This window comes from Catharus ustulatus, chromosome 1, assembly GCF_009819885.2.
Source record: "Catharus ustulatus isolate bCatUst1 chromosome 1, bCatUst1.pri.v2, whole genome shotgun sequence".
NCBI classification, from domain to species: domain Eukaryota; kingdom Metazoa; phylum Chordata; class Aves; order Passeriformes; family Turdidae; genus Catharus; species Catharus ustulatus.
The window spans coordinates 73742990-73757913 of NC_046221.1; the positions used below are offsets into that span (position 1 = coordinate 73742990).

General features: G+C 40.0%; 1 protein-coding gene across 1 annotated transcript in view; it reads right to left on the reverse strand.

Moving 5' to 3' along the window:
- The window catches only part of PHLPP1 (PH domain and leucine rich repeat protein phosphatase 1), a 141596-nt gene that overhangs the window by 38395 nt on the left and 88277 nt on the right, over positions 1–14924 (reverse strand). Inside the window, exon 4 of the mRNA XM_033061031.1 lies at positions 8280–8446. Coding sequence (XP_032916922.1) covers positions 8280–8446 — 167 coding nt within the window. The remainder of the gene's footprint in view (positions 1–8279; positions 8447–14924) is intronic.

The following is a 14924-nucleotide window of genomic DNA, read 5'->3' on the forward strand; positions in this document are numbered from 1 at the left end:
CAGTGATGGTAAGTGGAAAAAAAAAAAAATCAGAAAAAATAATTGCCAGAGTTACCACAGATTCTGAACACCCTGTGCCATGCTGGAGGCAGAAGTTTGGAACAAAGTTAGATGGAGACTAAAGGAAACCTTGCAATCAAATTAGTGCTACAGGGGAAAAAATGCTACTGGGCAGAAACAATGACTAGTCTATCTGTAAACGGAGAACTGTAAATTAAAAAGGAAGCAACAATACATTAATAAGGGCTGCTAGCCAGAAAAATAAATATGCACATTTGAAACACTGTATCTTCATATTCCTCAATTTTGAGAGAGAAGACTTAAAAATCTTGAACCTAGAACTGAAACACACAATCCTGCATTTATCTTGAAGATAACTGTAGATTTAGGGCACAGAGATACTGCTTTGAAATTTGGGGTGTTTCTGTGGTGGAACAGCTGTCCCACATCATCCTCAAAGTTAGTTGCAAATACAAACAGGAGCACTTCAAGCACTGGACTCTGAGCCTTTGGAATATTTTTCCCACTATTTAGGCAAGTACAAAAATAGTAAAATCGGGAAGATTAAGTCAAAATAACTAAGCTGCTGGAGAAACACAAAAATGTAACCTTCCCAATTTTCAAGTCAACCATGAAAAAAAAATTTAACCACACGGAAGCTACAGCCTTTACCTGTGCTATTCTGTAGTCTCAAAAGCATAGTCTCGGGGCTTCTGTCCACTAAACAATCCACTAGAAGATCCCAAACACAATCTTGAGATAAAATTACAGAAGATCAAACTTACAGAGGAAAGAGGACTGGGGCAGCAGGTGGCAAAGGAAGCTAAGAAATACAGTCACTCCAGTGTCATGTTCAGCTTCAAGGTTTTCTGTATACATTCTTGTGCATAACTGCCCTAGGTCAGAGAGAAGGAGGAGGGAAAAAAAGGCTCCCCCTACCTAACATTACATTTCTACTACTCTAATTATGTTGTAATGTGTGCTTATTAAAGGTCTTTGGTGAGGAATCTAACTTCTCAGGACACAAAGTGGTCTATGCAATGCATAAATGAGGATGAATAGTACATTCCAGTATTGGATAAACTCATACATAATGCACATAGAAGTGTACATCAAAAAAATCCATAAATGAAAGTTCATTGTCAAATCATATTTACAGAAATGCTGAAAGACAAACACCATAGTCTTAGTTAAAGTTAAAAGATGAATTTAAGACACCTGGCTGGAAAGAGGTATTTTCTTCCCCCAATGCAAACATTTGTTCATTTAGAAAAGTAATATTTCTCCTCATGGAGCGCTGTCAAGTGTAGAACATTACTGAGCCAAACTAGCAGACATTTGCTCAAAGTCAAGATCTAAGTCTACCTCTCATCTTTGACCACTCACTTCCCACTATCCACATCACAAACATGCTGGTGCACTTCCCTTATGGAGCACTGCCACGCTGCACATTTCAGATGCTGAATTGTTTATAGCGCTTCTTATAACTAGACAGATTTACAGTCAGTCACATGAGTATCACTTGTATATCACATCAATATAAATAAGGTAGGGGAGTAGTATTTTACAGACTCAAGATTTCTGTTGTGGCTGAGTTTGCAAAGCATCATACTTCCAATAGATTTTACAGAGTAACATCTTTGCTGTTTTCTCACATCCAAATCTTTACTCCTATCAGAGGCAGGCACAAACATCAATGCTGCTCACATGGCATTGCTAGAAAGAAGAAAAGGCACAACATTGCTTGTTTGAGGCATGACAGTGCAATAACCTCATATCAAGTCTATATATATGCTTTTTGTCCTCTTCTCCCTTCTTCCACGGTTCCAGACTTTATTATCACTTAGCAGAAGTCAACCTGAAGAACAGCATCTCTCAATACACTATGCTCAGTTAGCTTACTAAGCATTCCATTGTAACGGCCAATATGTAAACACTCACTTTGCTGAACAAAAATAGCTCTACTTTAAGCTAGAGCAAAATCTTGACATGTCAACCCTTGGGCTTAAACATGCAATATGACTGAACACTAATTGCCCTAATTGAGCCAAAACCTGCCCATTTATTTAATCCTGAAGCTGCCACTTCAGGAAGGGCTTTAGTTTGACACATGCAAAATCAGGAGAGGGACTAACGAGAAGTTTGTATCACGGCAAAGCAATGAACTGGCTGATGTGCTATTTTCAAATTCAGACCTACCCTGTGTGAATAGCAGAGGAATTTCAATCATACAGTACAGCATTTGTGTTCCACTATGTTTGGGGCAAGGGGAATAGTGTATTCCAAGTGGTGGTCATACACCATTACTGAAATCCAGCCATAACAGCCTCATCTGACAAAACTAGTCTTGCCCCACTCTTACCAGAAACAATTAGAAGGTAGTATTTTACTACACCTGGAAGGGAAGGCACAGGTTAATAGAGAACTCAGCCGAAGAAAAATAAACACTTTTCCAAACCTATCTCCAGAACCTGGGCTATCATGACTGTGCTATGGTTACAGCTCAATATTATTTTCAAGCATCAACATAAGTGTCGCTCAGTTTCAGCACGATTTCTGAGCAGAACGCTGATGCTTGCCTTGCAGTGCTGTGACAAGTTTTAGAACCGAACTAAAACTTGCCACCTTCTTGAACACCTGCTACTTTGGCCACTTACTTAATCATGAAGAGAATTTCCCTAAAATTCTGCCATGGCAATTTCCTCCATGGAAATAAAAGGTCCAATTTACTCCCTTTTCTGCAATTGTGTTAGATTACCCTCCATGGCCTTCCTGCCTAAGGGAGCTGCTAGCCTAGTGCCAGAAATACTTTCACAGCATTCCCTTTCCAGAAAGGTGTCATTGCAAAAGTCTTAAAATTAGTACGACAATTCAAATGAACAAATAATCAGATGTTAAATCAAATTCAGACAACCTCCAAACTTAACAACATTAAAGTTTTTATTTTGTATCACATAGTTGGTAAGAGTACCATAAAGACAAGAGGACCAAGGGTATGTTTTGTTAGTGGAAATAACCTGAACCTACACTACTGCACAATGCAGTTCTCAATTTCTGCTCATACCTACCACACACTGCTTCATATGGGGAGAAAGACCAATCTCAGAGGAAGGACAAAATTCTTAGGAAAAAAACAGTAAACATACATTCACTTCTTCTCTACTGGAAATTTACAACTGAAATACGAAAGTATTAACTAGGGGTGGACTTCCCAACTGAAACATGTTTAACTACATGAAAAGGAAACCCTTACTTTGGAAGCCATATCCCAAAAAAAGTAGACAAGTAAACTGGAGACTGATACACAATAACTGGATTCCACAAACATGTTCACTTGTTGAAACATTACTTGGAAGAGATACTGTTGTACATAGCCTCACAGTTCACTAAAGCGAATCCAATTAATCCAAGAGTAATTTGTACTTTCAGATTACACTGTTTTAAAAACGTTATTTTTATGGCATATATCCTAGTGCCATTTGTTTTTTTCATACCACTATTAAGTTCACTGTCCCAATTTAAAAAATAAAATTAAAAAGTGTTTCAGGCATTAAACAAATTTCGCAATTGTCCCCACTTAGTCTTTGCAGAGATTTAATTTTATGATTTAATTTTTCTTTAATTAAATGTCACTTATTTTTGCTGGGTGTTCACAAGGGCACTTTTTAGAGAGCACAAAGATACACAGGAGTTAAGGAGAACACAGTCTATTTTCCTTAAAAGGTGTGAAAGATGCACTAACAAAAGCAAACTCTTTCTTCAGCATCTTTACAAGTTGGATAAAACAAAAGCAGTGAAGTTACATAAACAACAAACTCCAAATGCCATCTTTAGCATTACCAATATTTTTTTAAAAAGTCCAAAGTTACAGAGAAGAGGAAAAAAGTGCAGTTTTAAAATATAGCAAGCACTGGATGGAGTCGGTTACTAGCAGACCTCTGGTTGTCAACACCACACCAACCTTTCCCCTTGCCCTGCTGCTCAGATGGCTGCACTTCAGTGTGTGACTTCAAGTGAAAGAGAAGAAACTGTACAGAAGTAAGGTTTCCTCCTCTCCAAGACCAACAGAGTTGTGACAGGAAGCTCCCCACATCTTTACATACCATGGAGCAAGGAAAGTTAGCATGCTCCACGTATTAGGATTCACTTGAATATCAAAAAACCCCAATGAAAATCCCAACCACTAACCCAAAAATTAAAAAAAAATTAAAAACCACAAAAAACCCTAAGTAAAAACAACAAAACCCAAACTCCATAAACAACAAGAAAACAAAGAAAACAAAACCCTCAAAACCAAAACATACACCCCCCAAAATAAAGAGCGGGGAAAAACAAAAAAAGGAGAAAGTTCAAATCTTTTCCAGTGCATCTACTGGCAGTGCCCCTGTGGGGCCTGACAATGGGGGAAGGTGTATAATTGACTTTCATTAAACCATCTTACCTTCTCCACTAACCTCAGTTTCACACACTAATAGCAACTCACAAGGAGTACCTCAATGCACTTCGAGGCCAACCAAGTGGCAGGTTGGAGACCTTACTCCCTCCTCAATCTCTAGGTACAAGCTAAGATGAAGCTGCATCTCACACTGACTTCTAGCAACGTTGCCTGCTGGGTTCATACCAGTTAGGTTGGCAATACTGGTTCTCCCTCGCTTCCGAATGTTCTCTGAACAAAGATGACATTTTAAATTACCTCCTTCCTTATTGCATAATGAATTTGTAAGGAAGGTTTAGCTTGAGGTTGCCTGAAATCCTGGGTTTTTGGACAAAAATTGGAAGTTGCAAGGGATTCAGAGTGCTCTAGCCTTCTCATGAACTAGAGATGCATTTCAAATTTCTGCCACTAGCCCCAAAGAGTTTCACCTGAGATGCCAGAGAAGGCAGTTCATTTCTATAAGGGCTCTGAAAGAGAAATAATACCAACTCATCTTAAGATAAAAATCCATATAGTCACTGTTAACAATTAACAACCAGAATCAAAATAATAATTCCTTCTTTAGATAAAACTGGCAAGCATAAATTTATTTTAAAATAACTTTGTCTTATTACATCTGCCTTTTCCTTATTTTTCTTTTAAATCTGTAACAGTCTTATTTTAAAAATCCACATACTGATAACTTACTTTTGAACTTTAACAAGAATATATTCTTGATGCCAGCCACTTTTTCCAACAACATCAACTGAAAAAATTACTTACAAATACAAAGTATTTTCAGTCCAGTGAAGTAGAGCAACAGTAAATATGGTCTATTCAGAATTCTTCAGAGAGAAATCAGAGTGCAAGGAGTGGTGCGTCAAGAGCACCGGAGGTTTTAACCTCACATGGCAGCTGTATTTACCTTGCAATATTTAGAGAATTCAGCTATGGAAGTTCACAGCTGCAGAGCATCTACAGCAACAAAAGGGGCTGAGTGGACAGTAAAGCAAGTAGAATGCAGCTGCTGGGAAAAAAGTGCATCTACAGCTCTGTACACCTTCAGATGCCATGTACTGATCAGGACTAAACATTTTATTCATAATGCAACAAATTATATTAACAACTGAAAGAAGCAACCGCATAAAGAAAAATGGAAATTACTTTTTTCCCCAATACATTCCTAACTGTACCTGCTATGTCAGTGCACTAGTCAGCACGTCATTACTGTGACCCAGCTGCTTGCAAGTCTACTCAGCGAGTGGCTGAAAAGTCGGTATTTTATTGTGTCTTTGACACACTTGTTCTGAAATGCAGCATTCATTAAATTATCACCCAAAGTGATTTATTAAGAGGAAATGCAGCACCAAGAACTGCTTATAGCAAGACAAATTTTCCTAGACTGCCTTGCTAACCAGGTTTTACTTTAAAATTGTACCAGGACGGGTAGGTATATACATGTCAATGTGTTTTTTTCACAATATCCAAGCACGTGGCTATTTTGGAGCCTTAAAATACCTGTAAGGTTTGATTCAGTGGTGCTGTGCCTTGCGTGCAGCTGCAATTTAGCAACTGAGAATTTTGTAGAAAAGTCAACAGTACCAAATCAAAACAGCAGAGATTCTGTACTTGCTTTCCTGTGATTTGAAGAACATGGGTGACCAAAAAAAGACTTTTGATTTATTCAGAGATGTTTTACCTTGTGCAACCCCTATAAATCTGAAAATGGTCTTATGGAATTGGTTTGAAAAGAAAAAATAAACCAGACAACATGTGTTCACAAGAACAAGGAGCTTCACTTTACACGTTTTGATACTGAATTTCACTAATCATTTCAAAACATACTGTGCCTCTCCTCTTTCTAGATAATTGTGCATTTACTCACTGGAGAAAGGCAGATTTACTAGCAGTCAAGTGGCTCAAAGCTATTTGGGAATGAAAGTACCACTCAAGTCTTCCCACCCAAAGGAGAATCCAGTTTTGTGTTTCTTAGGGCAGGAAGGAGAATGGTTTGGGAATACACTCCAGGGTCAGGCTCATGCTTTTGCTGCAGTGGGGAGGCAAAAGACAGCCAACAGGGTCTCACTTTTCCTAATCCTCAGCATGAACTACCACTACTTCACAGAGCCCTTCCCACTGGCACAGCAACGGAAACACGGGAATAGCTTCTTCCAGCTACTCCTCTCTGGGCAATGCCACCTGTGCTGGGTGAAGATAAGGCTGGAGGACATCAAGCAAACAAAGGGAAACATCAAGGGCAGGAGGTTCTGAGGCACCAACTCAGATACACCAAAACAGTGCTGTGTAACCTAATTTTTTTAATCCCTCCAGAAGTTCCCAAACCTGCCTCGTGCCTTTTTGCCAAGCTCAAAGCAATGGAAGCAGAGCAGACTATTACTTGCTTACAGAATAGGACCAGTTCACAGAAGAATGAGAGAATCAGTTTTGCACCACATCAGGTATATGCCACTTCTCCAGATTCTCCTCATCTCAGAAGAATCTCAGAAAACAGGAGAATTATATTTTGTCACCTGAACTCTTCCACTCTTTTATATTCAGGCACATATTAGTAAGTTAAAATTTAACAGTTTATTAACTATCAGCAAGACTCATCAGCTGTTCCTACAACTGCAATACCAAGAGAACATTAAACAGAGAATCAACATTGCCCATCACATTAATTATCAATGCTTTTAAATCCCAAGTAGAAATAATTGCAGATATGTGGACAAATCCAAATCTATTCCAAACAGAAATTAGCTGTAAGTACATGGGCAAAGCATAATCAAGTATCTCCTTTGCACTTGCTGACATTTAAAAAGGAAAAATTATAAGAAGTCATTAAAATAAGACATTGACTACTTGTCCACGTTCATCACTAGCTTATGCCAAAATTCCACTTGCTATCCAGAGACCTATGGTGACATTCACGGTCCAGTCAGAATTCCTTTCCAGACTGTGTTCATAAGGTCTTGGAATAGCTGACTGCTTTGTTTGTGAAGCAGACTTGCTGGGTTCATTCATCTTTCATTATGCCAAATTTTTTGTTTTTCCAAAATGAAATTGGAATGATATAAAAATGCAACAGCCTGCATAATCCATCTTGTATTTTTTGGTTGTTTTTCAAAGAGGAAGGGATTTAGAAATGTGGTTTAAAACATTTTATTTGAACGGGACCATCCACAAATATAATCCTGAGGTACTCTGCAATTCAGTTACCACTGAAATTAAAATCACAGCTTTATATTCAGTATGGGAACATTCATCTTTGTGAACACAGAAAGCCTGCTGATTCCACAGAACACATACATTAAATCATTCAGAGCACCAATCATGCTGCTGTCTACCCATTTGTTACATTCTCGGATGAGCTGCAGTGGAAAGAACTGGAAGGTCACAGATACTAAGAAAGAAGAATTAGGATTGAGCAGAGAAGAAAAAGGACAGGAACCAGACTGAATTTATGAAATCAGAGCTTGCTTTGCTTGGGGAGGAGGGGTAACAAAACACTTCTTCACTCGGTCACACGCAGTACCGCTCCCACCTACAACGGCCGCCTTTGATGGGCAGCTTGCCAACTCATACTCACATGAGTCAAAGGCTGAAGAACTACAGTCTGGCCTCAGTAGGTAGATAAAAACACATTATGAAAATTGCATTTTGGGCTGAAAATATCCTTCTATTTACAAGAAAAACATGAAGTTTCTTATGAAAGCCAGTCTGTTTCTAACACACAAAGTTAACCAATTTCTGAAGCATTACAGTCAGACCAATGTTCCACAAGAGGAGCTAGTAAATTTAGGAAAGTTCCTGCAGATCATGGCTCCAAGGACAGAGGAAGAATAGTAGATGCATACCACCTTACCTTTGTAATTCACTAAGCGCTCTACTTGTGGATGGGCTGGGGTTTAGCCTCAGGAAGTTCTGCTTTAAATTGAGATGAGTGAGGTCTTGGCTATAAAACAGGTTGGCAGGCAGGTGCTCCAGGCTACAGCACGAAAGATCCACTGAGCTGATGCGCTGTGATGCAACCTGGAAATCAAGTACAACACCAATATATTAATACAGTAATAAAAAAAGAGCATTTCCTTCCCCCCTAGCAGCACAAGATAAAATGGTTTTTAAGCACAGCAGAAAACAGTGTTGGCATATATAGCTGATCTAACAACTGCTGCAAGTTATGCCATAATCTCTTTCTTGGCCTCAGTGCTTAAACCAGGTCCACAGACAGCTAGGAGGGAGAAAATAGCAAAGGTTTGTCAGATTAATACATGAAATAAATCCATTTTCATTTATGAAGCTATGCAAAGCTTTACAACCCCCCAAAAAATATTTGACATGAGCTTTAGTTTAGTCCTTTGTTTGGGTAGCATTGCCTCCTCCAAGTGAGTGGAAGTGAGGGGTTAGCAGTCATCAGCACTGTCTTGGTTTCATACATCCAAGATGGGTATTAAATGACAGAAGAACAGTTAACCCATTTACACCTTACTGGAGAGAAAAAATAACCCAGCAGCAAAGCACCAGGCACTCTTTTCTTCCCAATGAATCGGAAGACTGTCCAAAAGTGATAAAAAATATGACTAAAACAAAACTGATATTTGGAGGCTTAACGCTGTTTCCTAGGAAGAGGAAGGTAAAACAAACACAACTTATTGAGGCTAAAAAAATCATAGCACCCAGCACTATATATATATATATATATACACACACACAGTAATTTCACGATTATAAGCCGCACTGACTATAAGCCGCACTTCCGGGTGTCGGTAACTTTTCTCTGTCCATATATAAGCTGCACCTGATTATAAGTCGCACGTTACAATACAGAGTGTGATAAAAGGTATCTGTTCTATCACCATCTGTTGAAGGTGGGGGCAATGATCCTTATCTCAACGGCAGATATTCTGCTAATGGGCCATCCATGGAAACCAGGCGGGGCACTGTTCTTTATCTTTTCACAACCCATCCTTCCTCCAGCGAGTCATTTTCTGCTAATGGCCCATTGAGTCCCACTGTGTGACTGATAAAATTACTGCATCCCATTGGAAGTTGCTCCAACCAGGGGGAAGAGCCCAACATTTCTTACCAAGATAAAAACAGAGGTTTTGGGACACTAAGGGAGCCCCTTTCTCCACTGGACTACAGAGGAAAACCGGATTTCTCCACATCACCACTGGACCTCCGGAGGGAAACTGCACCTTCTACAGGAGCACTGCTTCAACTGAATCACATCTGTCACTGCAGGAGAACTGCATTCACCATTTAATGGGACTGCTACCAACACCCTGCCTGACGGGGTGTCAAGTTGTACCCTGACTTTGTCAGGGTTTGGGGTTTGTTCCTTTGTAGTACTGTATTTCTATTTTAATTTCCCTAGAAAAGAACTGTTATTCCTAATTCCCATATCTTTGCCTGAAAGCCCCTTGATTTCCAAATTATAATAATTTGGAGTGAGGGGGTTTACATTCTCCATTTCAAAGAGAAGCTCCTGCCTTTCTCAGCGGACACCTGCCCTCCAAAATAAAACAGTAGTTTTTCGTTCTTTGTCCATATATAAGCCGCACCTGATTATAAGCCGCACTTTGGGTTCAGACCAAAATTTTAGTCAAAATGGTGCAGCTTATAATCATGAAATTACTGTATATAAAACTAGCATCATTCCACGGAGACCTATAGGCAACTTTTTCAGTAATGGCAATACTGCCCCTTTCTATATCTCTAGGATACACTTTGGTGAACTACATCTTTTTGTTTTACTTACAAGACTTTACTAAAAGTAAACAAAATATCACCAGCAAAATCAAAAACAAACCCAAGGCTGCAATGTAGAATTCTTATATTTTCTGTCCAACCCTACTAAAAATGTTCTTTCACAAAGTACTGTCACAGACATGCTACATGGCAAAGCACCACCACACAAGTGGTACAAGGAAGTGCAAGGCAGTGGGGATGGTGGGCAAAGAAGATGAGCCAAATGTTAGAAGGAGAAGAGGCATCTTTGGAGCAGGCATGGCTGAACCAAAGGAAAAGAAGTAAACAATTACACCACCATTTTAGACTTCTGGAACCACACCAACAGTGCTCAAATGGTTATGGTGTTCTGTCAGCTGCTTACACCAAAAGCAGCTATCGTTTCACTGACCTTTTATGCTGGAATTCTGGAGGTAAAAAAACACCACATCCAAGGAACAAAAAAAGAGGAAAAGACCCAACAACTCCTCATCAATGCCCAGCGACGTAAGAGCTTCGCAACTCTGATGAAGGACAGGACACACCTCTCAACCTTCTGGGCAAAGATAAAGTCTCTGCCACAAAGTACTCTGAAACTAGAGGCATCAGGTTTTGAGAAGGTAAGCGAAGTAGCTTGCCACTGAAGAGAAGGCCACAGATTTTTTTTTTCCTCTCCAATAAGCAACTACAGAGGCCTTAAGATAAGTGGTTGCTATTATAAACACACAGCCATAAGCTTCAAGGGGAACAGACAGTGTAGTGTTTTTCTCTAATGTAACCATACAGTCCTCCCACAATCATTAAAACGCTTGAATTTTTGTTACTCAATTAGTTCAGTTCCTTTGTTACTGTAGCTACTATTTTTCTTCCCCTTGTAGTATGAGACAAGAATTATTCATAGGCTATACTGAGCAGTCATCTTTGAATGCTGGGTATTCAGTCTGTTTATGCCCAGTACTGTATGGTTCTGATCACACTGCAAACACAGAGATGAAAAACTGCTGACACCCGTTAAATTAAAAAGGAGGAATGTTTAATTTCAGGTGTACGCTTACATACACTGTTGCTCCAACTACTTGTTTGGAATGTGATAGGAACAGCAATAAGCAACCCAACAGTGCTTAGCAAGACTGATTACTCTAAAAATATCTCAAGAACCAGAAATGGGAACTCTGAGTGGGAATCATGATAACACAGCCAAATAAAATCAAATATACAAACTATACTGTTGCCTCAAAAAAGAATGCAAATCTTTTCTTAAAGCTGTCAAACCCTGAGAAATAAAATCTAGTTAAAAATAATTTTGTTTTTACAGATTGTATGTACTGGTTATTTTTTGTTTGATATTTTTAAAGGATCACTTTATTATACAAAGTATTTAATTAATATTTTCATGTTATTGACAAATATTGAATGATGTTTCTACCAGAGCGATAACTGTAAAAGTTAAAACCATTATTTTAAAATGTGTCAGTTCTGGAATCAACTGTAATTTTATCAGTGTTTCTGCTACTAAACCGTACTCTAAGAATTAACTCCAAAATTATAAGGAAGGTTCATATAAACACACAGTTATTCTCATAGGCAGGGATAAGACTTTTTTCAGTGCTCAATACTGTTCTGTAACAAATTCCTATAGAATAGAGCAACAAGATGAAAACCAAAGAGGAGTAACAAAGGAGAACATCATCTTAATACTCTCATTCACCAGAAATTTTCACCAGTTATTTTGAAGTTGAATATCAAACTTCTGAAATCATTGCTCTGAAATCAACCTTGCTATTGTCTACAATTGACTTGAATGTAGCAAGACTGTGCATGCTTGAGCCTGCCATGGTTTATTAAAAGCAAAGACTTTTTTTCTAGAAGATGATACAGTTCTTTAATAAAGCACTGGATTTCCCTGACTCACTGTGGAGAATCACTGCAGAGATAAGCTGATAAAGGGTAGGAAAAAGCTGAGTAGAACATCCTATACACTCAAAGAATAAAATGCATCTGGAGAAAAGGACATTATCTGCAGAAAGTCATGCTTCCACTTGAAGAAAACAAAACCAAAACATTCCACTATAAATAAATATCCCAAGAAACTCTCTGTGCTGTGATCAACATACCCGTGCTCCTACAAAAATCGTGAAGAGAGCTGGTGTGGTAGCCCTGCTAGAGAGAAAGGCTTTCTGGATTCATAGAGAACCTGCATTAAGTGCTTGTTATGGTTTGTTTGGTGTTTTCTTGCGGACAACTCTTAAGTATAGCTGTTTGATATGCTATATGTACATATATAAAAATAAAACCACAAGCAGTACAATTCAAAACTCCACAGGCAGAAGCTGCCATGGCCCGAACCAACCCCTCTCAAATGTCTTCTCATCATATCCCAAACTGCACAGACCCTTCCCACTTGTGTCACATGAAACCACTGCTGCAATTTCAGCACCAATAACACTGAGGAAATGGCTGGGGCAATGACCTTCTCAGAAGGTGGTACGTCACAAGCTCTCAGTGACAGGAGCTACAGCAGGAGCTGTTGAGTCAATGCTTGTCTCTGCAAGACATGCAACATTTGACAGCCATACAGCTCAAACACAAAGCAAGATCTCACTTTTTGAAGCCTGTTTTTCAGTTGGGATATTTAATAACCAAAAAATACAAATAAACAATATGAAATACGCTGCTTTCTCCATTCCCTGGATATGATTTTTAAATACTGTACAATCTGTCATTGTGTTGCAATGTCCCCCACTGTAATAGCAGAGGAGTAGGAATGGGATAAGGCCACACTGAATTTTGTACATCAAACCGTAAATTCCAATGGAAGATTTTTTTTTCCCCAATTCCTGTTGCAACCTCAGTTATGCATACTAGGCCCACACTGTTGTATTTTTTTTTCAGTCTTCAGATGAATATGGCAAACTAACTGTAGCTTTGATGATGTGATACACAATATAGCACATATACTACAAAAAGCCCTGGGTCTACCCACTGCAAACACCAAAAACCTGTCATGGTGCTTTTAATTTTCCCACAGCAGCAACAAAATACAATTTATCCTGCAAATACTACCATAAATAATGCTGCTGCAGAGTGCTCTCCCTCACTTGGGCAGTATGCCTTCTGCTCCTTCCCACCTAAGAGCTGCACACATATCAAAGAAATAGGAGTCTCCCTAATATGAAAACTCACTTTTATACATGTGTTACTTGTGCCACTGTACACCTACAAATAAAAACAACTATTCAAAAAAGCCAGCAGTACCTCATATGCCTAGATTCCAGGTAACACTTCAAATAAAAAAGATTTGGCAAAAGATTTGCCAAATACAGTAATTTCATGACTATAAGGCGCACCCTTTTGACTAAAATTTTCCCCCGAACCCGGAAGTGTGCCCCATAGTGCGTTGCGCCTTATCTGATGCATGAAGTTCAGAAATTTGCCTACCCAGAAGTGAGAGCTGCGAGCCGCAGGGGGAGCCGGCAGGGCCATGGCTGCCAGGTGGAGGCAGGGCGGAGTGCAGCGGGTACCCCCCACCCCCGTGGAGGCGGAGTCGCCCCTCCAGAGGAACGCCCCAGCCCCGTGCAGGCGGGATGGCCCCTCCAGAGGCATGCCCTGGCCCCGTGGATGGGGCACGGAGGGGCGGCGGCTATAGCCCAGCCCCAGAGAGGCGGCATGGAGGGGTGGCCGGCATAGCCCGGCCCTGCCGGGTACAGGCGGGCCTGGGGGCCCGCGGCACCGCCCCTGCCGGGTACAGGTAGGCCCGGGGCCAATGGCTGCCGGGTTGAGGCAACCGCACGGGGGGAGCTGGGGGCGGAGCCTCGCTGCAAAATAAAAGTGCGCCTTATAGTCCGGTGCGCCTTATCTGATCTACAAAGTTGCGAATTTTGCCGACTCCCCGGGGGGTGCACCTTATAGTCCAGTGCGCCTTATGGTCGTTAAATTACTGTACTTATTATTTTTAAAAAGGAAACAGTATTCCAAGACTTGTGAAAATACAGTATGAGTTCACTGTAAATCTTTATAAGCTGGCAAAAAAAATACAGAAAAATACTTGCATCAACCCATATTCCTGCTGCTTCTTGCTACGCAGGGCTGAAAAACCACTTTGCTTTGTCCATCAGTATAATGACACCTCTGTCACCAAGATATGCAACAAGACTGATTATCGTCTTTGTTTTAAAGTCTTGGCTATACTACAAAAATGATCTGTTGCTGACAATGGATGTCAGCAATGGGCACAGCTGAACCCAGCTGTATGGACAAACACAAGTCTTGTTTACACAAGGACATCTTTTGGTGTGACCTGTGGTGTGAATTTAAACCAATGTAATTATGTCTTTTTCCTGTTTACCCTCATCCCATTCCCCATAGCTCTATTCAGGTAAGAAATTACTGCTTAGGACTTCAACAGAAGACAAAAGAGCAAAACAGCCCACACTGTACAGCCAGCCAAATTCCCAGTCTGTTTGAACTGAGTTGACAATGTTAAATTATACCCGCTGTAGACATGCAATACAAAGGCAGTTTAATTTTTCTCCTTTAGGATTTGTTTTTAAACAGTTTCATAATCATTGCATCCCACCAACTCCTGTGTAAGCCTTAACTAAACAGTGATGCATTGCCTTGAAACACCTAAACTAACTTCGAGCAAACAGGTTCTCTTCACCTCAGAACTAACCTTGCTTCAAATCCTAATCCTCCTTTCCATTCAAACATCAAAACCCTGCTCAGCAGAGAGGTTTCCCTCCAGTGAGCTGAAGTCCACAGCCAGGAAGCACACTGGAGC